Source organism: Hesperophylax consimilis, chromosome 1 (genome assembly GCF_061612785.1).
Source record: "Hesperophylax consimilis isolate HC1 chromosome 1, BYU_Hcon_1.0, whole genome shotgun sequence".
Lineage (NCBI taxonomy): Eukaryota > Metazoa > Arthropoda > Insecta > Trichoptera > Limnephilidae > Hesperophylax > Hesperophylax consimilis.
The window spans coordinates 49,683,680-49,709,731 of record NC_142836.1 but is presented as its reverse complement, the minus strand read 5'-3'; the positions used below and the strand labels follow the sequence as shown (position 1 = coordinate 49,709,731).

The 26,052-nt window shown below is 34.5% G+C and overlaps 1 protein-coding gene across 1 annotated transcript in view; it reads right to left on the bottom strand.

Annotated features, from left to right (window-relative positions):
* Positions 1–26,052, bottom strand: part of LOC149427057 (uncharacterized) — a 185,129-nt gene that overhangs the window by 60,302 nt on the left and 98,775 nt on the right. Inside the window, exon 3 of the mRNA XM_089634929.1 lies at positions 1,922–1,988. Within this exon, the coding sequence (XP_089491055.1) occupies positions 1,922–1,988 (67 nt within the window). The remainder of the gene's footprint in view (positions 1–1,921; positions 1,989–26,052) is intronic.

The following is a 26,052-nucleotide window of genomic DNA, read 5'->3' as shown; positions in this document are numbered from 1 at the left end:
TATCTAGAAATAGATTAATAATAAATTGGACAAACATGGGGGGAAGACCAAGGCCTAGAGGTTTTTTTTTCAGGGTTGGGATGGAAACATTGTCAAAGGTGCCTTCTATATCTATAAAGACGGCAAGACAAACTTCCTGTTTAGAAATTGATAAATTAATATCAGTGCTGATGATAGTGTGGCGGGTTGTGACCAACAAAAATATGCTATAAATGAAAAAAAAACTTTGTTTTAAACCACTTTATTTATATTTCATTTTTTAAGTTTATATTTCCATTGTCCTGAATATGGCAGAATGCATCCGAAACCGGACGACCGGTTTTAAACAAAGTAAAAAAAAGTTCATTTATATAATGTCAAGCCACAATGTGTTTGCTTTCTTCGATAACAAATATGCTGTATTATCTCTTTATAACTGTGCTCTTATACATTTTTTTCTATCACTGTTCTTATTTTTTAATTATTATTGTATTTTAGATTTAAACATGATATCAATAGAAATAATCTCTCTAATGTTAGCTTAAAATTTTACCTTGAATAGTATGTATGTTCATATTTCTAACCTTTTTTTTGACATTAACCCCACTCAGGAGGCCCTGAGGAAAATAATTTCCATCAGGGCCTATATCATCTTTTGGGATGCTGTGTGGGTGTCTTTTTTAGGTTGGACAGGAATCTCGGGATCAGACCAGGACTGTCCAGGACTGACGGGTTTATGAATATATCTCTTCCACTGCGGCGCAAGGAGATGGGTCCAGAGACCAGTTTAAGAAGTCATAGGGTCTACCCAAAACCAGCCTCTCCCGATCTGGCACACCTTTGCTTTGTTGGTCATTCAATAAATGGTTCCCAGGACGGCGGTACCCAAACAAGATGAGTAACATATTATACACTCTTCTTCAAAACAATACTTGGTTCACTCCGATCGAATTCTCCGTGATATGATCATGTATCGAATCCGCCAGGTATATCTTCCTATTTGTGTGTTATAACGGCTAAGATGGTGGCGCTATCCCTATAAATATAGGGAAGATATTGTAGTTTGAAATTAGTTCTACACCAACTGTCGCTAATTTAAGCGCGTTTGCTTCCTCACGCCGCACACGGAATATTTAGACTTTTAGACGTTTTCTTAACAAAACGTACACGGCTACTTTTTGCTCAACGCTGACAGATTTGAACGGTAAACGGAGGTTCGATAGTTATTCAGAATATCGAGGGTATAATGGCCAACTACCATTGTCAAATACAATCAACAATAAGCTTAAAATAATTTATTAGATGATGATTAATTGACTGAGCGTAGCCAATTCCTGTTTTGACTTGACCACTTTGGATTTCGTCTGCCTGTAAATTTGTTGTTCCATGTCCGGTCAATCCTGTCAAGAATGTAGCCGTGTTTGGTGGTACAATTTTATTCAGCCATTAAAGCTATCAAATCGCAGTAATCAACATTACGCAAATTATTATTATGCTTATAGATGGTCGACCAGCTCGACATCGATAAATAAATGTCGACAACTCATTATAATGATCTGTTTATGGGGTATTATGAGGTGTTGCGTTTCCTCCTTTAGCCAACGTTTTGGATAGCATTACACTGTCTATCATCAGCGTCGACAGCTGGTTAATCCTACCAATATCGCTATCCATAGGTCATGATAGGCCGCATGATTCTCTGATATCACTTTAAAATTTCTAATGTGTTTGAAGGAAGGAAGAAGGCGGTAGGAGATTATAATATTAGTAAAAATAGGTAAATTTGAAGGTAGTGTTTTTTTCCTCTGCCGAAAAGCAGAGCCTAGATGAGTTGTAACGGCATCTGGGCCCATCCATTGTTGTTTTATTTTCCTTTTGGAACGACTAACTAGAACCGACAAGATGAAAGCGAAGCATACCATTATAGATAATATAAACAAACCTTGTAGTGCTGACATTACGCTTGGGCCAAGGAATTTCATGGCCCGGCCTGCCCCTTTGTGCCGCATCTAGAAAATAACAAAAATACGGTTAAATGACAATAATTACGTTTGTTTAACCACTATTTAATTCAAATTATTTTGGAAAGCAGTTATTTATATAAATTTCTTGGGTTCTCGGAACGATCCTGAATGATCAATGAGAAACAACTGAGTTTTGTGCTTTAGTTGGGGCCTTTGGATGTCTAGCGCGGCGATGTCAAAAGTCAGTAGAACATCTGGTCAGTAAGTTCCAAATAGGAGACTTGCATCAGACCGTCTTAAACAAAGCTAAGGAAAATACTCCTTTCTAATTTTTTCTTATTGCACAGTTGACAAATTAATATAGAACGAACAATATTTAAAAGTAATGTATAGAAAACAAAAAAAGTTAGAAAACAACGTTTTTTTAAGTATTAACCGGTGAATACCGGACCATCCTTTTGAGATTTGGACAAAGTAGTTTTTTCTTATAACGCTCCGTTGTTTTATAATACGCTTAGTAAAGATATTTAAAAAAAGCTATAATTTCGCTAAGAAAATGGTCAAAAATTCTATACCAGGTGAGAGTAGTGATTTTGGATTACCCATATTGTGGTTTTTGTCATAAATCAGTGTAGAAACCCCACATTCGAACGTACATAATATGTTGTATGTATTATGTACTTACTTATTTGAGTAAATATAATTCTAAAGCTGCACATCTCTAGTGAGATGAGCGGCTGAGGATTCTATCGTAATGTACCATTTTATGAATGAACAAATAAATATTGATACTTGGCGTTTGGTGGAAACGTGGTTGCTCAAAATAGTTGCAGCAATTTTACATCTCTATTATGAAAACGCTGCATAAATTACAAGAGTTTTAAATCCTAGATATCCGCTTTACATTTAAGATCATAATCAGGTATTTCCGAAGGCTACCAATTGGTAGGTACGAGGTACTATACATAAACCATATGAATCGTTGCATCAGCCTGGTAATATTGTTAACCGGCCACGATCGTTAGTAAATCACAAAGAAATTTCACTTGCCTTTCAATTGTCGGCACAGATTAAATGTGTGTCAATCAGATTAAATCCCACTTAACAACGATTATATTTAACTGTCAGGGTAACGGGCATATTGTTACAATCAAAATCCAGACAGTAACACTGAAATCTAATTTCTTAAATAAAACCAATAATTAAAAATTCATGTCTGCCAGAATTACGATCTTTATCAACTTATAAATTCTGAAGTATCGACAATGCAAACAAAAAATAAAACAGGTTTCTAAAATACGTACCTAGTACTCTACTGACTCAACTCTACTCTAGTAGTAAGTAACTACGAGTAAATATTTGAATTAAAGGAAAACAGTCGTAAAGCTTATAGTAACTCAATTCAATAATAATCATAATTTAATTGAAAAGTATATATTAGTTGTTTTTGTATAAAATGAAAAAAAGATAAAACTAAATTGCTGTACTTATCATGGACTCTTTTTTTTACTTAAGCAGGAAGGAAACCAGAGATGGTTAATTCACACTTAACCTATCTTTGCTGTATCTGGGGCTTTGCCTCAAAGAAACTGATAGCTGACTTGCAGGTGGTCCAAAACCAAGATCGCAGAAATGTTCTTGGTCTTCTATGGGACACACATGTCAAGGACATCTATTCAATTTCCGATATCCTTCCAATCACAGTCCTTCTCAAACATGAAATCACGACCACCATCCTACAAATTACCCAACTATCAACCCACACTAACATAGAAATCCACCACCAAAATACTTGGAAAAACAATAAAATCCGCATTCTCTCACGCTACAAAATATGGGATAAAATCTCTTAACTACATTGCCTACACACTCTATAACTCTCTTCCAGATATGTATGAAAACAGACAGCATAACAAAAATTCAAAGTTATGCTTTAAAAGAATATTTTTTTAAAACATGTAAAAACTAAAATACACAAGAGTGTTGTATTTTTTCTTGTTTCTTTCTCTCTCCTTTTCTATCCCCTGTATTTGTAATCGAGCACAATCTATTTTATTACCAATATTTATATTCTAATGTATTAGTGGGTAAAAACCTTTTTATAAATTCCTACATTTGCTTTGTGCTTATGTCTATATCCCTGTCTGTTTCCTTTTTTATTCTACTTAACCTCCCTTTTTATTTTTTTACTATTTTGTATATTAATTTTGTATATTTTGTACTGTTTCGTATGTTAAACTTATAATTTTGATATCAGAATACCAACGTAAAATTGTACCTATTAACTCTCACCTGTGTATTGTAAGTTCCTCCCACACTACAATGAGTTTTGTAATTCATCGGGATTGCTCTAGCAAGAAATAAAGTTAATAAAAAATTATAAAATAGTATTAGTTTCCGCATATGAGAGTCACGGAGCCGCTTGGTTTATGGAGGACTAAAAAGTCTGACGAGGTGCAAAGATGGTCTGAAGAATAAAGGCAAATTTTTAAGTTATTACTTTATTAACGCCCCTTTTAGGCAATTTTACATATGAATAGTAAAATATATATATTAATTCGGTACAAATTTTCTATATATAACTAAACTGTCTCAGAAAAAAATCTTAGTTAGTACCAGAATATTGTAATGTAGGTTTCAGACGTGAGAATTGTATTCATGTTGACTTATAACAAAGGCCAAATATACATTAACAATATATAAATGAACAATTTGTTGATATTAAGTTCGATAATATTAAAATGATAAAAAATATTACGAACAGTTCTAAAAATTTTTAGGTCATCAACAAAAAGTAAGATAAATACATCATGAAATATTTTTGTAATATCATTTAAATACAAGATAAACAATATTGGACCAAGGTGTGAACCCTGTTGGACTCCACTTGTTGCATTATTTTTTTCTGACTGGGAGGATTTTATTTTAACAATTTGTCGTCTACCAGTAAGATAGCTCTTAAACCAGGCTTTTGCCATGTTGCCCCGTAAACCAAGCTTTTCCTAATTAGAATTGTATGGGAAACTGTATCAAAGGCTTTTCTAATATCAGTATAAGCAGAATCCACTTGTTTTTTCTCTTTAAATGCATGAGTTATAAAATGTTCATACATACTTCTACGCTTACTGTAAAAGTGCAATATTATAAACAATAAAATGTAACATTGTACATATTACTTTACTTATGCATAAAATGCTACATAAACACTTAAAAAATTAAATAATCTGGACACTGAACCGAAAAATCATATAATTTTAATTGCTTTTAATAAATTATGTTAAGCAATCCAGAGTCAAGATGGGTCAAATATGTATCACAGCCTCTGAACCCATCAACCACCCGTTATTAACCCTTCCCCCTTTCTCTTGCACAGAAAACAAACTCTTTAAAAACTGATAAATAAAATAAAACACACGTGCCATTTATTAAATACGATATAAAATTAAAAACTTCGTATCTAAACTTATGCGAAAATTGCAAGCGTGGATGAGGAAATTAGTGAAAAAAGATGATGTATCACACTACATTATTTAGTTTTTAGAAACTATTCACTTTTTGGCAATCAGAGTTATGGGCTAGTTATAATATACATAGGTATAATATTACAGGCTATTTTTTTAGGTAGGTATATACCAATAAACTTAAAATATAAAGTTCATGATGGAAAATGTGTTGTGGTAGAAGTGAAAAATCTTAATTCGTATTGAAAGAAGTTTATTTAATCAGACGGCGCTTGAATTGATTTTAATTCAGGTCAATTTATATAATCGAGGCTATATCTTAACCATCCCACCAAGTGCTATCAAAATATTAGTTGCAACACCAACACGCCCATCAGCTTCAGAAGAATGGCATTCCTACTTCCTACCCGAGCGCAGTCATCGTCCGCTATTTCGAGTCGTTACTAGACAATGAGGAACTTATCGGTAATTTATGTTTTTCAAAAAGTTCTACACAAACTAATGAAGCTGTCAATACTACTATGCTAATTGATACAGAGAACATTAATTCACGAATTACCGCTTTATGAGAGAATGGTATAATTGAAAACTTTAAATAAAGGAGTTGCGAAACCATGGATGTTACTTCGATTAAAGGTTCTTTAAATATCTTTACTTCTTTACGGCACAATTCAAAAAAATCTATTGATTTTTTGGAATACAAAGGCGATCATGAACCAAGATTTAATTAAATCAATTCAAATTCAGACAAATACAATAGTCGCCGGAGACTTTTTGAGCAAATGTACATCTCCATTTATAAATCTACCTTGGCGACCTCCGTGGCCGAGTTTGTCACCACGAATGCAGAGGTTGCAGGTTCGAAAACCGGCCCGGAGAAATACATTTTTCTAAAAATATATGGGTTATTTCACATTTAAATAAAATAAAATAATAAAAAGTATTTTTTTTTATATATTCAATAATATTGTTATTGGGTTTATAAAAACAGTTTATTTTTAAACAAGTTCTGCTGTGTAATTATTATTACGCGTGACAGCTGTTTCGCCTTCTGAAGGCATTATCAAACTGTGGGTTGCCCACTTACAGACGATACATTTATATTATTTGTAGATGTGTATTTTAATTTCAAAATATGTATTTTAAACAAGTTCTGCTGTGTAATAATAATTACGCAGCAGAACTTGTTTAAAAATAAACTGTTTTTATAAACCCAATAACAATATTATTGAATATATTATAAAAAAAATAAAAATTAAAATTGAGTTCTACAAATTAAACTTAATAACAATAAATAAATAAAAAGTATGTATATCTGTGGCAGATAAGTTTTGCCGTGGTAAAAGAACACCATTCAGAATCAAAACGTTGCTTGAAAAAGATAACTGTGTTTGGCGACCAGTTCTGAAAAGCCAGGTAATTCCCCATCTTCTTACCTTCTGCAATACTTCAACCGCACAACATATCCAAATGGGGTATGCTCTGGTCTCATTATCTGCGGGTCCTTGGTACTTTTGTCAGAAGTCGATGATAATGAAAGAAAACACTTTTCAGATTTATCTTTTTAAATTTATTGTACTAAATATTATTGTCGACAAGGTATCTTCTAAAATTCTATTCAAAATACGCAACGCAATTATATTTCTAAGATGCCCGCAATAAACGGCTGCGTTTCTGCTTCCTGCAAGGATTACACAAATGAATCGTGATGCTCGAATTATTTCACTAGAGCGAAATGTGCTTCTTTCTAGAAACGTAAGAATTGACCGTTACGTCGCGCCGACGTAAGTGTCTACTCCTACTCGTGGCATCTACAAATCTGCTATAGTTCGTTAGTGTAGTTTGTCATAAACTACCACAAGTATAATGTATTCATAAATAATTGATGATTAACGCAAAAAAATCTCCTATGAATATGGCCATAGAACATTCGGCATTGTCACAATGGATGCCATTAAATCAAAATTATTAGATATGGAATCGGAACTCAATGGAAGTGACAGTGTTGCGTTTGGTAGTTTTTAACAGAAAAAAAACAATCGAAGAACAACAGTCGAAGATTAATGTTTGAAATGTAAACAATTGGGACATTACCGGAATCAGTGCACAAGTACAACAAATTCTAAAGGAATGGATCGAAAACAAACGAATGTGTTTAGTGCTGTTTTCCTAAGCGGCTATTACAATAAATGTGACTGGTATGTTGACTCGGGAGCTAGCGCCGTACATTTGACAACAAATGAACACTGGATCGTAAATGCGTCTTACGAACACTGCACAAAGGAAATTATTGTTGCGAACGAGAACAAAGTGTCAGTCCGGTAACGTGCAAACAACTACTTGTACAGATAATTACAACTTTGATGTGACAGTAGAAGAAGTTGTGTGTATTCCGAACCTCATAGAACATTTTCTGTCAGTGAATCAACTGATAAAGAAAGGTAACAAAGTGATATTTAGAGACAATTGTTGTGATATCTGCAACAGAGGAGGAGTTTTGGTGGCTACAGCCACATTAGTTAAGGGGGTTGTAAACTAAATAAACTAGTACATCTGTCAGCTGCAGCGATGGTAACCAATGAGATGTGGCATCGAAGAATTTATCATTTCAATAGTACTTTTAAATAATAGAATGCAGAATGCTTTTGAAGGTTTTTCCATTGGCAAGATGGCAGATATAAGTACAACTTCATGTGTTACCTATTCTGAAGGGAAGCAGAGTCGTCTGCCTGTCCCAAGCAGTAGCAATAGAAGCACTAGCTACTACATGTGGTGCATAACGATGTGAAAAATAAGAGTGAAGCTTTCAATGTTTTAAAGATTATACAGCTAAAGTAGAGAACTCACTTAATAGAAAAATCAAAGTATTGCGCAGTGATAATGGTCGTGAATTTTGCAATGATGAATTTGATAGTTTTCTAACTGAAGGGCATAATTCATCAAAAGTCGAATCCGTACACACCTGAGCAAAATGGTTTAAGCGAGCGGATGAACCGTGATATGAAAAGGCTCGTTGTTTATTATTTTATGCTGATTTGAAGAAGGAGTTCTGGGCAGAGGCTACCAACATAACTGTTTATTTACAGAAACTAACAGTATAAGCTTGCCTAAATAATAAAACTTCATACGAGTTATGGACTAATACCAAACCTAATATTAGTCATATTAGGGTAATTGGAAGTACTGTAATGGCACATGTAACCAAAGAAAAATGGTTGAAATGGGATAAAAAATCTGATTAGTGTATCCTAGTGGGTTATTCTGAAGGTGTAAAGGGATATATAATACTAAGTTCAAGTTGATTACAACAAGTCGTGATGTAGTCATTATTGGAAAAGATTTGGATGGAAGCAGTGTAACTGTTAATGAAGAGAAGCGTTTGGATGCAGTAGGGGACAGACAGTCAGATGATTCATTTACCTCCGCAGAAAACAGCAATGATCCTACATATGTGCCAAGTGAGAATGAAGATTCAGACAGTTCTACAGGAGGTGCGAGCCGTGTGGTACAGGCATTACCCGTGAGAAAAATGAGTAAACCAGAAAGGTATGGTTTTTTAAATATGTGTACAGAAGATACTAATGTAGATATCGGTGAGTTATCATTGGAGGAAGCTTACAGTGCTTGGGAAATTGCGAATGTCCCAAAAAGTGGCTATGCCAGCTAACATACTTACTAAAGGCTTAGCTTCAGTTAAAAATGATAAGTGTGTAAAAATAAAGTTAGTCATCGTAACTGTAATATTTTAGTGTGTAAAATATCTATATTTTGAGAGTGGGGGGGGTTATAATATGCTCAAAAATACCATCTTTAGGTACTTTTCTACTGAATAAAACCTCAGGTTGTTTCATTCAGTTCGTTCACTAACGTGTGCTTACATAAACACTCTAACTCGTACATATAATATAAAATCAGTTTATTTTTTTTTAATTTTTTTTTTGGTAAACTAATGTTTAAGACAAGATTTTTTTTTATGCATAGCACAAAGGGTAACAATTATTTTTATAAGCAATAATTGGCGTCATGTATCTTTTATCAGGAGATTTTTCAATGTGGATGAGTGTTTCAGGCTAATAATTATTGCTTATAAAAATGTTTATTTTTTATTTGCTTACTTAGTGGTATTTAATTTGATTTTATATTTTTTCTGTTTTTATTTTTTATTTTATTTTTATTTTTTTTATGTGACACCTCACAAGAGTTTCCCTGCCTGTGAAGTGTACAGACAGGAGAACTATGTCACCACCCGGTTGGGCGGCGTTGTGAGGCGGAATAAGGTAGGGGCTGTAGGAAGGGATTTGTTAATGCGGGCTTGAAGAGGCTCGGATTATAGGAGGGAGGAAAAACAGATGCCGGTAGCTTGTTCCACATACGAGCCGACTTACACAAAAACGAGTCGTAAAAACGGCCCGTTCTCATGAAGCCAACGTCAACCGTGAACGGGTGTTCAGTTCCTGTCCGTCGAGTTTCGCGCATGTGCACCGCACCGGTGCATCAGGAATCAATGCTGCTAGCTCCTTGGAGCAGGCTCCATTAAAATACCTGTAGAACAGACACATCATGCCTACATTGCGACTTAGACATGTTTTTCTATGCCCAAAACTAAATACGTCTTTTGCACAACATCATTATACTTACCAGGGAAGAACTTTTTTCAATCGTCTACCAGAAGAAATCAGAAGCATTAATGATAAAACCCAAATACTGCTCTCTGTCAAGAGACACTTTAAAAATATTCTGAAAAAAAAAAAGTGGGTGTGTCAAGCCTACGCAAGACAGAAGTGAAACTTCTAGTATTCCTCTCTCTCTATTTTCATTTCATCATCTCTATTTTCTCTCTTAGGTTAGTTTGAAAATTAGAGGTTAAATAATTCAACGACGAAGCATGGATTTGCTTTTTCTAATATTTTCTTATAGATGAATGACGTTCGATTAATGTATAGTTCCAAAAATTTTCAATTTATTCACAAGTATACAATATTACATAAATAACAATATTACAATTAAATATCTCGTCACTACTCATTTTTATAACAACTTCCTCGACAGTAAACAATATTTATATACTGGAATACGAATGGAACGGCAAAGCGCGCGACGCGAGCGCTCTCGACGGACGAGTAAACCAGACTGAACGGCGGACGGACGGTACAGGAAAGCCCTGTCCACGTCTGTACCACAGCTAAGGCATGCGCCAAACAAAATTATACTACCGAGTAAAAAAGTACTTAAATAAAACACATAAAAACTTTTATGCGCATGCTAATGATTTGTTGCTTTTACTGAAAACAGTGAACGGTGAACGGTGAGCGGTGGTGGGGGTACCCGCATTTTCGTGTCGATCCTGACTCGGTTTTACTCCGTCCACGAAAATCCATTACGCGCCTAAAGAAGTTTCACTTCAAAAACTACTGTCACTTAATTAATCTCACAAATATCCTTAGTTTTCCATAACTTTCTTTCTTTAATAAAATTTATTATATTAATATATTATCCTTCACTACTATCAAAAAAAAATACTACAGCAAACATACATTTATGTACAATGAATTATCTAAGTACTAACTAACAACAACATTTATGTACACTCCCCTTCCATACACAAGCAAATGCTTTCAATGGAAGAGTAGTAAAAAAACCCAAGATGTAAAATGAATTATGTACCATGTAAACTTATTATTAAAAAAAAAAAAAAAAAAAAAAAAAAAATTGCGTCTATGCATTAGAGAAGGCAATCGGTCTGTTAATCAGACGGATCGCTCTCCTTTGCACAGATTCAAGCAGGTTTATTAAGTATTTTGGGGCACCGGCCCAAAGGTGGCTCCCGAATTCATTTTTTTATTTTTATAATGAATACCTCACAAGAGTCCCAACTGCTCCCGTCTGGAGCCAGTGAGACTATGGCATCCCCAATTGGGGGATGTTGTGAGGCTGAAGGTAAGTGGGGAAGGGAAAGAGGAAGGTGGGGAAGTACCTGGCTATTCAGATCTAGCCACTAAACACGGCTAAAGCCATTTGGAGCAACGTTTCAATTCTGAATGGTGGTCTTACACCAGGGCGATACTGGTAGTATCTTCCACTCTGGAACGTGCCGCAAATATACTATATATTATTTTAATTAATTAATTGTGAAATAACACAAATTCATCAAATAAAATTTATTTGCGCACGCCGGGTTCGAACCCGCGACCTTCGGAATGGAAATCCAATGCGTTACCACTGGACTATGCCGGCCGTCAATAGTTGGGCGGACTTGTTATTGTTTTAAATGTTACACTCCTCATTTCATTTTAATTTTTTAAAAATATTTCTTTAAAATTCTTCCATATTTCTGATTAATTTTTTTTTCCAAAAGACAAACATTCCCGGCTTACGAAAAACCTGAAAAAATTGAAAATCTCCTACTACCACCACAGTGAGCGGAAATATTTATTTTGTTGTGACCGAGGACTTTGCCAGCCGAGGAATTAAACACACTACGCCCAGGTGGGACCCAAACGCAATACCAACGCTACTACGGACCGGTGGTTATTTTTACTTTATACATAATCGACCACCACAACACGGACAACAATGGCTATAATAAACGACACACTGAATAAAGAACAATTAAAAAAATAAGTTTTTAGTAAATTGCTTTATTACTACTACACATTTTTCTAATAAATTCTTTCACTATATTAGTAGGTAAAAGTGACGTTACATGAAAAGAGTATTTATATAAATATGTATTTAATACTATCCTTTGAGGTCCTCCTGATGTCCTAAACGAAAGCGTGAATAATTAACCAATCCTCATCATGTACATAATATATAGGCAGTGTCTCCGATTCGGTTGACCTATTCCAATTTCAAATTCCTCATGAGTTTTGCAACAGACGATGGCACAATAATTTATTATTCACAACGTTCTAACATTTTTCGTAAAATTTTCGTAAAAGGAAAACACGTTGTATGTAAATTTTACCGAATCGTTGAAGAAAATATATGTTCTTCACAATTTCGCCACAGTGAAAGTATTCCTTGTCGAATAATGCATTAAAACGTAGCAAAACAATAGAATTTGAATTGATTTCCTTTATAAACGAATAATTGATGTGTCGATTGATTGGGGTTCATTATGCAATATTTCTTCTTGTTTTATTAATGATACAAATATCCTCATTTGCATTTTAATGACATCGTAATAATTTAGCGATGATTGAGCTGAGCGACGAGCTTATTTTATTGTTTTATGAAATGTTACGGTAATTAATGCCATTTAAATCGATGGTTAGAATACGCCAGCTTGACTTTCTAATAGTTATGATCCAAAAACGATTTTTGGCCTGCGAATAAAATATTTGAAACTTACAACGTTTTCTACTATTCTTAAATTTCCCCATATTTGTATTCACTCCAGTCAAGGTCTTTTTGAGAGTGGAGACTTTTTGAAGGTAGAAAATAAGAGCCACATTTTATTATGGATTGTTTTGTTTTGTACATGTTCCACATTTTCTTTCTTCTCTTTCTCATAAATTAGTAATAGAACTGCTTATCTAAGGGCACAGTAACCAATGTACTTATGAGGGTCTGCGCTGGTCTAGTAATACACTCAATATCACTCAAACTTGGAATTATAATATCGCGGGTCTGCGCTGGTCTCGTAATACACTCAATATCACTCAAACTTGGAATTATAATATCGCGGGTCTGCGCTGGTCTCGTAATACACTCAATATCACTCAAACTTGGAATTATAATATCGCGGGTCTGCGCTGGTCTCGTAATACACTCAATATCACTCAAACTTGGAATTATAATATCGCGGGTCTGCGCTGGTCTAGTAATACACTCAATATCATTATATTCGTTGTTTGGCTTCCGATTCGTTTTATCATTCCGTGGGAGGGGTGGTTGAGTTGTTTCTGAACTGGGCTGGTTCTGTTATCATCAGTCAATACTGAATGTTACAAAAGTGTTGCAAAATGTATAATTGACCAGGTAAACCGAGATAATTATTACATTCGGGCGTTGCCCATAGATTAAGTGAAAAATAAAAAGATTAATATTAATTACAATGAACGAGTAGCAGCTGGGTATATGTATAATGATAACGAAGGCGCGTTGCATAATCTTCCTATTAAAACTACATTACTGAGGTGCGTTAAATAAATGTTTGATGGAAGTAATATATAATTATGCCATTATCTGCTGTTGAATAGCGTGATAAAATTTCATTATTTATATACTTACGGTAATATAAATAATGTGAATAAAACTTCGGCGGCGACGGAGTACAGGAAATAGGACCGGACGAGGTTCTAATTATCGCGAATATTTAATCACTTTAAAAATCAATATTTGATAAATTTGACTAGGAATAAAGGAAAATTGAGCGTAATTCAGGTACACGGATCCGCCCACAATACATGCTGTACTGGTAATCATCAAAAATAATGATTGCCATTCGTAACTCTGGTTTCATGAACTTAATTTTTTTTCAAATTTAAGGGTCATTTTGAAAATTGGAACTGATTGTGTTAAGAATTCGAACAAGCGTTAAAGCACCTACCTATTATATAATATTTTGTTTAACCGAAAATTACTTTTATGCTCATTTTCAAAATTGAAAATTATTTTACACGGATCTGGGAGAGTATTTAAAACAAATTTGCGATTTTTTTAATAAAGGTTTAGTCTCGTTTCTCAATCACACACAACAATATTTAGATATTTATCCACTCTTTCAGTGGCTATCTACTTAAGTATACATAAAATATGTATAGTAATTCAAGTAAAAACGCTAATAAACTCTAACTGTTATCAGGCAGACAGACACAGGGCCAATAGTCAAGAGGTGTTATGTCATTTAGCGACGTTGGTTCCCATTCTAATCTATAAAGTAGGCACTTCTTTTAAGTATTATCTCTCCTGTGAAAAAAATAAATTTAAACTTAAAAATTGGGATTCTCGGGATTTCCTTGCATTCAAGATTTTTTTATTCTTCCACCTGAATGTCACCCGGTTAGGAAAAATATTTTTTATTAAAATCAAAATTATAAAAATGGACTGAAGTTAATAATTGCAACATTGAAAATATTAGAAAAAAAACTTTTTCGAGGTCAAATCCTCATTTTTATTGTTCGAATAGACACTTGAAAAGCCAACCAATACGCGCCACTCATTGATGTATCTTACTTTAGTCTATGGCGCCAAGTAAACTATTGTAAGTAGTGACTTACAATAGTTTCTACAATTTAATAAAAGCTCTAATGTATTTATTTAGGTACTTCTTCAAACCATGTTCATTTTGGTAAAAAATTCTACCTACCCATTATTAAACTGTAAACCCATTTTTTATAAATAAGTCACACCTTGCTCTCGATTACTGGCAAACCTACGTATCGTTTTTTCTTTGCCTTTATATTGTACTTCTTTACGATAAACGATTCAAAAGACCCATTAAAAACGCACTGACTAAGGAGAGTTCCATAAATGAACTATTTTAATAATAACATAATTAACGACTTAAGACAAATGATGTCCGTTCGTACAGTATCTTGGTGTGTTACGTAATCACATCTAAGATCATATTATTTTTATGAATTGATATTGTAACTATTAGATTCGATGAAATAAAGCGATGTTTCGTTTTTCGTCACGTAACACGGCTAGTAATAAGAGGGTACGATGTATAGTTATCATTAGCACCGCAATAGAAGAATTAAATTTAATTTACTAATAAGGTTAAGTTCAAGTAAAGATAAATAAACCACGAGAGGGAGCTGTGGTGGGAATATTCGATATTCATATTCAAATAGTAGAAAAATGGTTGAAGGATATACCATTATCTAACATCGTTCGTTTCCTTTCAGCCATCATATGTATATTTAACGTTACGAACCACGATATTTCACAGAATATATATTTTTATGTAAATAAATATAATATTTAAATGCAATGGCTGGATTTAGATTTAAAAGATGTATAATAATATTTTTTCTCGTATTAACGAGCTCCCATTTCCTAAAACACAAGCTCCAGCTTATATAGGGAAAGGATACAATAATGCAGAAAATTGTACATCGGGAAATCATGTAAAATATATAAAAATAACACCACCAATAAAAGAAAAGAAATCGTTGTTTTGTCTCTCAATAACAATACTTCGCTAGTGGATTTTGCGATATTTTGATGGATGAAAAGTGTGCACTATTTTGATTAAAAATTTATTCAAATAAAATACACTTTTTGACTAAAAATTTATTCAAATAAAATACACTATTTGACTAAAAATTTATTCAAATAATAAAAAAGGCGAACGTTTCGAAATGGTTATTGAATCTTGAATTGATTATTACGTTATTTCAATGCTCATAATTTATTCTCTTCATGAGGAGGTTTTCAAATATTTTTGTATAACTTCATGACACGAGTGTTAGTAAATGAGTGAGTAACGATTGACAGTGATAATTTTTTTTATTTTTTTTATTCTAGATAAAAGAAAATTACATTTTTCATTTATTTAACTAGAAATAACATATATATTAAACATAAATATATTACACACTGATATTATTCACTTTCATTGTTTTGTTGATTGAGCATAAAACTGAGCAATTTTTTTTAAAATGTACCTATACTTTTTTCATTTTTAATTTCGTCTGGGAGGCAATTGTATATGTTGCTTCCCTCGTAACCAATGGATTGCTTGCCATAATGAGTATGTATGGTGTTTAAATGTATTTTATCGTGTTGCCGTGTAAAGTGTGTGTGTACTTGATAATTAATAATATTTAATAATATGCAATTGTAGATAAGCGTGTGAAAATGGAGCACCTCTCGTGATCGGAGAAAATAAATAATTACGCTCGTGATGCGGAACTAAGAAACTGTTTGTAATAATGGGGATCAGTACCTACTATAAACGGCAACTCCAATCCACGGGCCATCGCATATGTGCGGAACGTACGCCGAACAATATACTATGGTGACGTTTAATTTGTTATGGTGTATGCGAGTAGAGCCAACACACTATCGAAAAAAAATTGAACATGCTAAGGGATGCTGTAATAGAAATTTTTAATTGATAACATGTCTGATAAAATATTTCAAATTATATTGTGTAATCGCATTCTTTCTTCCACAAAGTATGTAGTCTACTGAAAGGTAAATATAGTAGTGTTAAGAGTGTGGTTATAAGGCGTGTACTGAACCTAAGAATTGGTGAGATCATAACATTTCTGAATAATCGTCATTATTATGTAACTAGGACTAAACTGAGACACTGTCCTTTAACAATGTGTATTTATGGTTTCTAACACCTACAGAAATTTTAAATAAGATTACAATGGAAATACAAATTTATTATAGTTTTAAGGAGTCACTCCGCATATTAAAAGGGTTTCCAGAAACCCTTAAACTATGCAGAATGACTCTATGATAGATTTTATGAGACACTTAAAATTTCTTCTGTTGTTTGACATTTTTAATTTCCTCAAAAAAGTGTTTTCTCGTCCCATGGTCACAGCATCCGAGCTACCTACGCCATATTCGGGGGGTCTTGTTTCTGAGAGAAAGGATTGCATCACGCCAGGCCTAACAACAAATGAATAATAATTTATACAAACATCTCCTCCATTGGATGGTTTCACACGGTGTTCATCATTCAGTTTACAGTTGTTTATGTTAACATTTTAAACGTGTGGCCTACTGGGGGCTACACATCAATTTCTTCACTGCTTTAGGAGTATTTCGTCCAAAAATGTTTAAATATCTGGCAGAAGGGCGTACCACGTCAGGCAGCAGAATGCATATGTTGATTAACACACAATATTAATCGATCATTTCAAGAAAGGCAAAGTCACGCCCTCAAACAGTCAGTCGCCCCAAATGGGAAAAACTTGCAGGTACATGATAGAAAAACCTTAAGGCAACTTGTGGAAACGATAGCTCATGAACTAACTAGGAAAGGAGGATGGCAATGTGGCGATGAGTAACTATACAGGGTGTCCGGGGGTAAAGTGCGCTAAGGGAGGTGATTCTACATGATGGTAGAAGTAAAATATAAAAATGCCTTTTTTCGAAATTCCACTATTTATTTTCCCATAGAAAAATATTTTTCTAAAGAAGAATATTTGTTTTCCCTGATAGTTAAATAGATAGCTTTTAGGCAAGAATGTTGAATTTTTTAACAATTAATGTTTCCAAAAAGTAAAATTAAAATCACTTACCGAAGTTAGCGCACTTTACCCCGGGCACATTGTATATTTGTTATGTCAAGTGTTGTTGACTACAGCCAGTCGTTGGCTGTATAAAATATGTTATAATGGACCGTATAGGAACATTCGTAGTTATAGAAAACCAGAAAAGTACCTTCATCGGTTTGATGATCGGTTTTTAAAATCCATTTTGGCCACTTCCCATCACCACGGTCCTGCCACTGAGAGATTGCTCCTAACATCTCTTTTTTGCCACATTCTTCGTTTATGAAGAAGATGGGGATACGTCCAAACCCAATGTGTTTAACAGTTTTGTTTTTTAAGAAATCTAGATTGAATAGAAAATTTTTGGATTAATTTAGACAAAACAATTTACAAAGTTGCATTTAACCATTAGTAACCTTATTTACATTTCACGAAACGCATTAAAAAATGTCGCATTCATTTTTCAAAGTATTTGACCTAAATAATCAACTCGCGCATTTGTGACGTAAAGCAGCTTTGGATTTGTGTAATGTAATCTAGTTTCTGTTTGGCTCAAAAGTCAGGGATTAGAAACAACGCATTTCGTAATGACAATATTATTATTTTTGCTTCTGATAAACGGAAGAAGTGAAGGTGACTATTTGATTTTAAGGTGCCATTCTCTAACAGTCTATTTGTACAGGATCATGGATAGACTTCCATTAGATTGGTGGCTTTCGTTAAAAGTCAGGAATTTAACTAAATTGGGTTCAAAATAAGAATGGGTTCAAAAATGGTTTCGGTTATCAATTGAGCAAGTGAGTGAATATTTGTTGAAAGGATGTTAAAAATTGTAAATAGGTAAAAAAAGATTTTTCTCTGAAATAATAGTAAGATAATATAAAGCGACATTCACAGGATTTTCTTCAAATATTGCGTTGCAAGAACCAGAAAAGATCTTAGATTTTATATTTTATAGATAACACTGATCAAATTTATTTTACCCAAATCTGGGTTACCCATGAAAATATCAATAATAATTTTTGATGATAAAGACATACAAATGAAAAACAGGAAGTGGCAGAATAATCAATAAATCTATTAAAAGTACAATCTACTCTCCAAGTTATTTTAATCTTGAAATCATCGTTTATTAACAATCAATTGTTCAGTTTCTCTGTTTCTGCGTAATGCCGCTTAATCACGAGTATAACGAGCGTGTGTACTGGATACTGACGTAATAATTCGCTTTTATATGAAAGTAAAACCTACGGTTAAGCCAACGTTAACTGTAGGATCGCACCTAATCGATAAGCCGCTTACGTCTTTTATGCAATAATTAAAAAAAAATTGTTTGGAAAATACAACGAAATTTAATTTCTCATATCTCTTTGTAACAAAATTTTATCATTTTTGTTATAGTCCAGTCAAGATGTACATCCGTGCTTGCAAAAGGTCCAGTCATTCTGAATTTTTTATATGTTGTTAGGACCTAAACCAGTATTAAAAAAAAAATTTTGCAACTTCGAAAGTGCTGTGCGAGCGGCGGTGGACCTAAAAAACCAGGAAATTTTCGGATTTTTTTCAGTTTTTGCTCAATATCTCAGTAAAGGAAGGGTCTGACCGGTGTAGTCTGTATACATACTTTTAAAGAAGGCTAAATTTGCTATAATTTGAGACCAAAGCAGGCTATATAAAGTCATTGGTTTTCAAGATACAGTTCTTCAAAAATAGGCAATTTTTTCCAAAAAGTGAAATTTTTTCGAAATGGCCACTTATTTTGTAAAATAATTTCTAAAATACGCATCTCACGTCAAATATTGTAAGAAATAAAGTTGTTGTAAATTTAATAAGCTTTTATTTAAGACTAAATTGATATCTGTAGACTAAACGGTTCTCTCAAAAATGGCAGATAACCAAAAACAGTCATAAGTGGGTTTTGGGTGAAATGCAAATAAACTGTTCTCGCGTCTTTTTATGGTTTTATTGTGCTGTGAAGTAAATCCATTAATCATCGTGGGTTTATCCTAGGGTTATAATATAATAACGACTTTTTCAAATTTCAAGTACCCATTAGTACCTATACCCATGGGTACCCATATGAATGGGCACGCATATTCACGAGCTGTTCGAGCCCACATTTTGGCAAACCTCACACTGGCCAGCATTGTTTTTTATGAGGTTGACATAACTCCATAGGAGCGAGACGAGACTGAAAAATTGCTGCGAGACACTGAAAGGTCTCTCACTATATCAGCAGAAGAAATTGATACCTACCAAATACTAAAGGCAAAATTTAAAAGTGCCTTGGAGAAAATTAAAGCGAATGGTCCAACATCACAGTTGTGGGTCCAATACTTTCGTATGACCACTTTGATAAAACTATTCATCCAGGCAGAGCGTGCTGGTGATTGAAACCTTCATTTGTACACTTTCCACAAGATGCTCCCTTTTTTCCACGCAGCTGGACATTTTTTGTATGCTAAGAGCACGCACCTCTATCTTCAGGATATGATGGCTCTATAAGATCGGATGGATAAAAGTGAATACGACATGTTCACAAAAGGATCCTTCACCATTCGCCGGTCTGACAAGTTTTGGTCTGGGTTGTGGTCAGACCTAACAATTGAGCAGAAGCTGATGCGATCCATGAAAACCTACGGTGGGTTGACCCAAGGAAGAGGAATCTCCGGAAGTGTTCTGGCAAGGTGGACAACAGGATTGGTGTTTATGTTGAACATTTGTGAAGAACTGGAAAGTTTTTGCAGCTTATCATGTCATACTGGAGAGCAGCATGTAGACATGAGACCTTCTCGAATCATCCGAGATAATAGTGATGTGGAAAAACTAAAAAACTGGTTTGCTCTCCACCCTCCATTTCCCAAAACTGACAGTTTAATTTCTATCAGTAGTGGTTTACTGGCAGGTCCTGAAATTAATTTCCACACAGCCCAGAGAGTTGGAACGGAAGGAGTAATGAAAATTGTGGGGAAAATGTACGACAAGGTAGTAATAAAACGGAAAAATAAAGTTACCACGCTGGCATCGATCACCTCAACCGTTAAACTGCCGGACAAAAACAAAAGAGTGGCTGTGGATCCGCTCACAATTTTTCAGCGAGTGTGTATTGCAAAGAAATCTGAACAGGATTTACAGGATGACTTCAAGTATGAGTTGGCCCCGTTCCCGATGTCTCTGTTCAATGAACAAGGGATGCGCAAGGGCACAAAATCTACTCTGTACTCTGCCTTCACTCCTCTTTCCAGCCACACGCCGATAGATGCCAGCACTCACGTCATTTTGGATGTTGGCTACCTCTTGCACAAGGTCGTGTGGCAGCGGAAGAGCACGGTTCGAGCACTTTTGGCGCGTTATACCACCTACGTCCGAAACCACTTTGGGAAGAACGTCTCCATCGTTTTTGACGGCTACCCCGAAGATGCTACCAAAAGAAAACACCAAAACAGCGGAACGACTCCGGCGCTACGCAGCTCATTCCAGCTACGAATTGACTTTCGATGAATCCACAGTAATTCAAATTGCTCAAGAGCATGTATTGGGCAATGAAAACAATAAGAGACGCCTTATAACTCTTCTCTTTGACGCCTTTCAGAAGGAGGGAGTAGAAATGGCTGTTGCCGAAGAAGATGCTGATCGAGAGATCGTCATGATGGCGTTATCAAAAAGAGCAGATGCCGATCGGGTCGTCATAGTGGGAGAAGATGTCGACCTGCTCGTTCTTCTCAATTGTTTAGGCGCTGAAGAGACAAACGTCTATCTTCAGAAGAGCACGAAGGGTGAAGCTGGTTGCTGTCACTACTCTACGACCTCCTACAACAACCAGGACTCCCGACAATTACCAGGAACGGTACTATTTACCCACGCGTTTGCCGGGTGCTCTACCACCTCAGCACCGTTTGGCCAAGGAAAGACCAAAATCAGAACACTTCTGAGCAAGAGTGAACCACTTGCTGAGCAAGTGGAGGTCTTCCTTCGGCCAGACTCTACCCCACAAGCCGTGAGTGAAGCAGGCATCAAGTGCTTCGTGGCTCTATATGGGGGTGACATCGCGAGGGATACTTTGTATTTCCTGAGGTATAAGACGTTTGTCACTTCAACAAACATAAACCTCGCCCGTTTGCCACCGACGGAAGATGCTGCAGGCCACCATGCAGCAAGGTGCTACCTCCAAGTGCAGAAGTGACGGGGAGTCAACTTGAATCCCACTGAATGGGGGTGGAAGCTGTCTTCTCAAGGACTCACCCCCATCCCCACCACGATGGATCCCGCACCTCCTGCTCTTTTGCGAAAAATTTCGTGTAAATGCAATAAAGGATGCTCTGGGAGCTGCTCGTGTAGAAAGGCTGGGCTCCATTGCTCAGTCCTCTGTCAGTCATGCGGTGGCAAATTTTGCATTAACGTCCCGGATGTGGAGCTGAAATGCTCGGACGATGAAGATGACCCGACTACAGACTGGGCGCCTCTCCCAGCTAAGATAAAAAGAAAGATATGATTTGGCAACCAAGACACAATACCTACATGATTTATATTAGTTTTATTTTTTGTGTACATGTAATTTGTCCTTATAGTAGGTACCATGATGTTTGTACAAGCATTTTGGTATGTAGGAATATAAAACAATGTTTGAAGATGACGTAATTCCCGATAGATGTAATATCTTTTCTTTTTTTCATCAAAAATCTGTTAACTGTTTGATAAATAAAACCATAAAAAGACGTGAGAACAGTTTATTTGCATTTCACCCAAAATCCACTTATGACTGTTTTTGGTTATCTGCCATTTTTGAGAGAACCGTTAAGTCTACAGATATTAATTTAGTTTCAAATGAAAGTTAATTAAATTTGCAACAACTTTATTTCCCATAATATTTGACGTAGGATGCGTATTTTAGAAATTATTTTACAAAATAAGTGACCATTTAGAAAAAATTTCACTTTTTGGAAAAAATTGCCTATTTTTGAAGAACTGTATCTTGAAAACTAATGGTTGTGTATTGCTTAATTTGGTTTCAAATTATAGAAAATTCAGTCTACTTTAAAAGTATGTTGAACAATTATACCAGACCCTTCCTTTACTGAGATATTGAGCAAAAACTGAAAAAAATCCGAAAATTTCCTGGTTTTTTAGGTCCACCGCCGGTCGCACAGCACTTTTGAAGTTGCAAATTTTTTTTTTAATACTGGTTTAGGTCCTAACAACATATAAAAAATTCAGAATGACTGGACCTTTTGCAAGCACAACCCCCTTTTCATGTTTAACTTGACTGGACTATTATAAGCTCTTGATATAACTCGACTCAAGTAATAATAATAATAATATTTGGATTATTTTTATAGCGCCGTTTTTGTGCAAAATCTCCTGAAGGGCGCTGTAAAAATATACAATATATTTCTACAATGATCTTTGTTATTACTAGCTATATATGGAGATAATATACAGTACCATACTTTCCAATGGTCACTTGAGAATAATAATTCAGTATTTTGTATGTTCCTGCGCTATATATTCTCTCTGGTACTCCTTTCACCGGCAATCCGTATGTTCGAGCGCTATATATTCTCCCTGGTACTCCTTTCACCGGCAACCCGTATGTTCCTGTGCTATATATTCTCCCTGGTACTCCTTTCACCGGCAATCCGTATGTTCCTGCGCTATATATTCTCTCTGGTACTCCTTTCACCGGCAATCCGTATGTTCCTGCGCTATATATTCTCCCTGGTACTCCTTTCACCGGCAATCCGTATGTTCCTGCGCTATATATTCTCCCTGGTACTCCTTTCACCGGCAATCCGTATGTTCCTGCGCTATATATTCTCCCTGGTACTCCTTTCACCGGCAATCCGTCACTTTTTTCTACGCGATTAACTTAGGACGGGTTGTTTCGGAGAATTTAATAATTCATCAAATTTCAACGTTCGTTTTCAGATTCCGTGAAAGTCCTATTCAAGTTCTGTTATTATATCATTATAGGCTAGTTGCTTGAAAGAATTGAAATAATAACAGAACTTTGAAAAATCTTTCACGGAACTTGAAAATTGACTTTGAAATTTGAAGAATTTTTCAAATACTCCGAAACAACCCGTCCTAAGTGTTCATTTCTAATGTTATATGTTATGCTTCCATTGAACTCTTTTATCTTGAATTCCTTTAGTATTTTATTTATTTCAATTTAATTAAGTATTCCTATTTCCCAAATTCCTTTGCCAATTCTAAATCTCACTACCATCCAAGAAAGTTGCAGGGAGAAAACTTACTGTTATGAAATATTGTTAATTTATTAAAAATATGATCCAATTAATCCTTTTCCTGTTAAAAACGGGACTGGAGGCCTATAACGAATAAATTGACAAATTTCACAACTAACAGTAAATCACGAATATGAGTCGGAACACGTGTTATATTATTCAGGACAAGGCCTCCTGCGTGAACACGTGTTCAGATAAATTTAGAATGACTAATATTTTTTTAGAAAATTGTCATGCAGTCACATTTTTAGAAGTATTATGATAAAAAGCCGTACTCATTTTTGTCATTGTGTTATCAGAACTCTATTGTTCCTTTAGACAACTTCTTGACCAAATAAAATTTGTAAGTACAGCAGTCAGACCTCCATTCACTCTTCTGTTAATGTCCTTAAAACAGAATATTATGATGGTGCGGCTTATGTTGCTACGAGTAGTCAAGAAACAAGTTTCCTTTCCACATCGAGTAGACGGTTATTAATGCAAATATAACCATTCTATTGAATTCCACCCCATCGAAATTTTTTCCACAAAACTGCGCAATGTGTCGTAATAAAATAATTTATAATTTTTTTGTCAATTAAAGTTTAAAAGGAAACTATCTAACATTTTTTTGGAATTATAGCTGCAAATTTAATTAAAAATTATTTTACACGTGATATCACCTTTGTCAGAATATCTAATGTCTAATCTTTAAAACATATTAGCTGTCTGTTAAAATAAGTTGGATTGATTGATTTGAGATTTTCACGATCTAAATATGTATTTATTTATCTATTTACTACTTTATTAACTTCCTTTTTAGTAGCTTTTTATACGAATATTAAAAATTAAATATCAATACAGTACATATTTATTAGACACAATAAAACTGTCTCAGTAACAATCTTTTGTATTAGTTAAGTGATAAATTTAAGATGTCCACTGACTCGGTATAATTATTTCCCTCCATAAGTATTCTGGGCAATGAGGAATGCACATGGTAGTTTGAAAAATTGAACTACAGCACTATTTTAAATTAAATCTCTTTGCTTAAATTGTCTGACAGAAATTCACTTTGTATTTCTACATAAAATTCTAAATGATGCATTTGATAGTCCAGAATTGCTAACATTTAACAATATTTCGGATTCCACTATATAATACTAGAAGTCGAGATTTATTTCAGTACAAAAATTCTGGTACTAACTACCATATGCATTCCTCATTGCCCAGAATACTATGGAGGGGAATAATTATACCGAGTCAGTGGACATCAAATGATTTTTGATTTTTAAAAGAGTAAAGATTATCGTGGTAACAACAAAGTGTTTTTAATTATTTGATTGAAAAGTGATGCCTCAGTCTTTATTTGTGTTAATATCTCAAGAGTGTTGTTATCAATGTTGTAATTAAAGATCACTTTGAGTTTTATTCGAAAAAATCTGTCTATTCGACATATTTAAGTAAAGTCTGTTTTAATGGAACAAAATTCAGAATTTGTTGATAAATATTTTCAATCATTTCTAAAAAAAATTGAGGTTATCAGCAAAAAGTAGGATGAATACATTATGACATAGTTTTGTAATATCATTTATAAACAAGATAAACAATATTGGACCAAGGTGTAAACCCCGTGAGACTCCACCTTAAGCTTGGGAGGATTTTATTTTAACAAATTGTCGTCCACCAGTAAGATAGTTCTTAAACCACGCTAATATGTTGTCCCATATATACCAAGCTTTTCTAGTTTCCAAATAAGAATTAAAGTTATTTAATTTTCAGGTACTTATGCCTGATTCGGTTACCTCCTTCTTTAGCCAACGCTTAGGATAGCGTTGCAGTTTTCATCATCAGGGTAGATGTGTAATCATTAAAAAATATGTAAAAACTCCAAACATAAATCATTATAAGTTGGATTATTCGTAAAAAAATTAATTAAGACAGTAAAATCTTTCAAATGCTGTCCAATATATATTTCAATATTATTGCTTTTTTTCTTCATATTACAATCATGTCATTAATATTAATTGTCCAATTTATCCAACACGGGACTTCTAGTGACCTTTGTGCGCAAAAATCGCTAATCGCACAACTTATTACTTTCGTAATGTGTTCTTACACAATGTTACACAATCTGGATGTGATAAATGGCTCTGTTATCCCATAAAACAACTTATCACACATGAGCGCTGAGGAATATGCAAAAATGGGATCAAGTTATAGCACTCATTAGCGG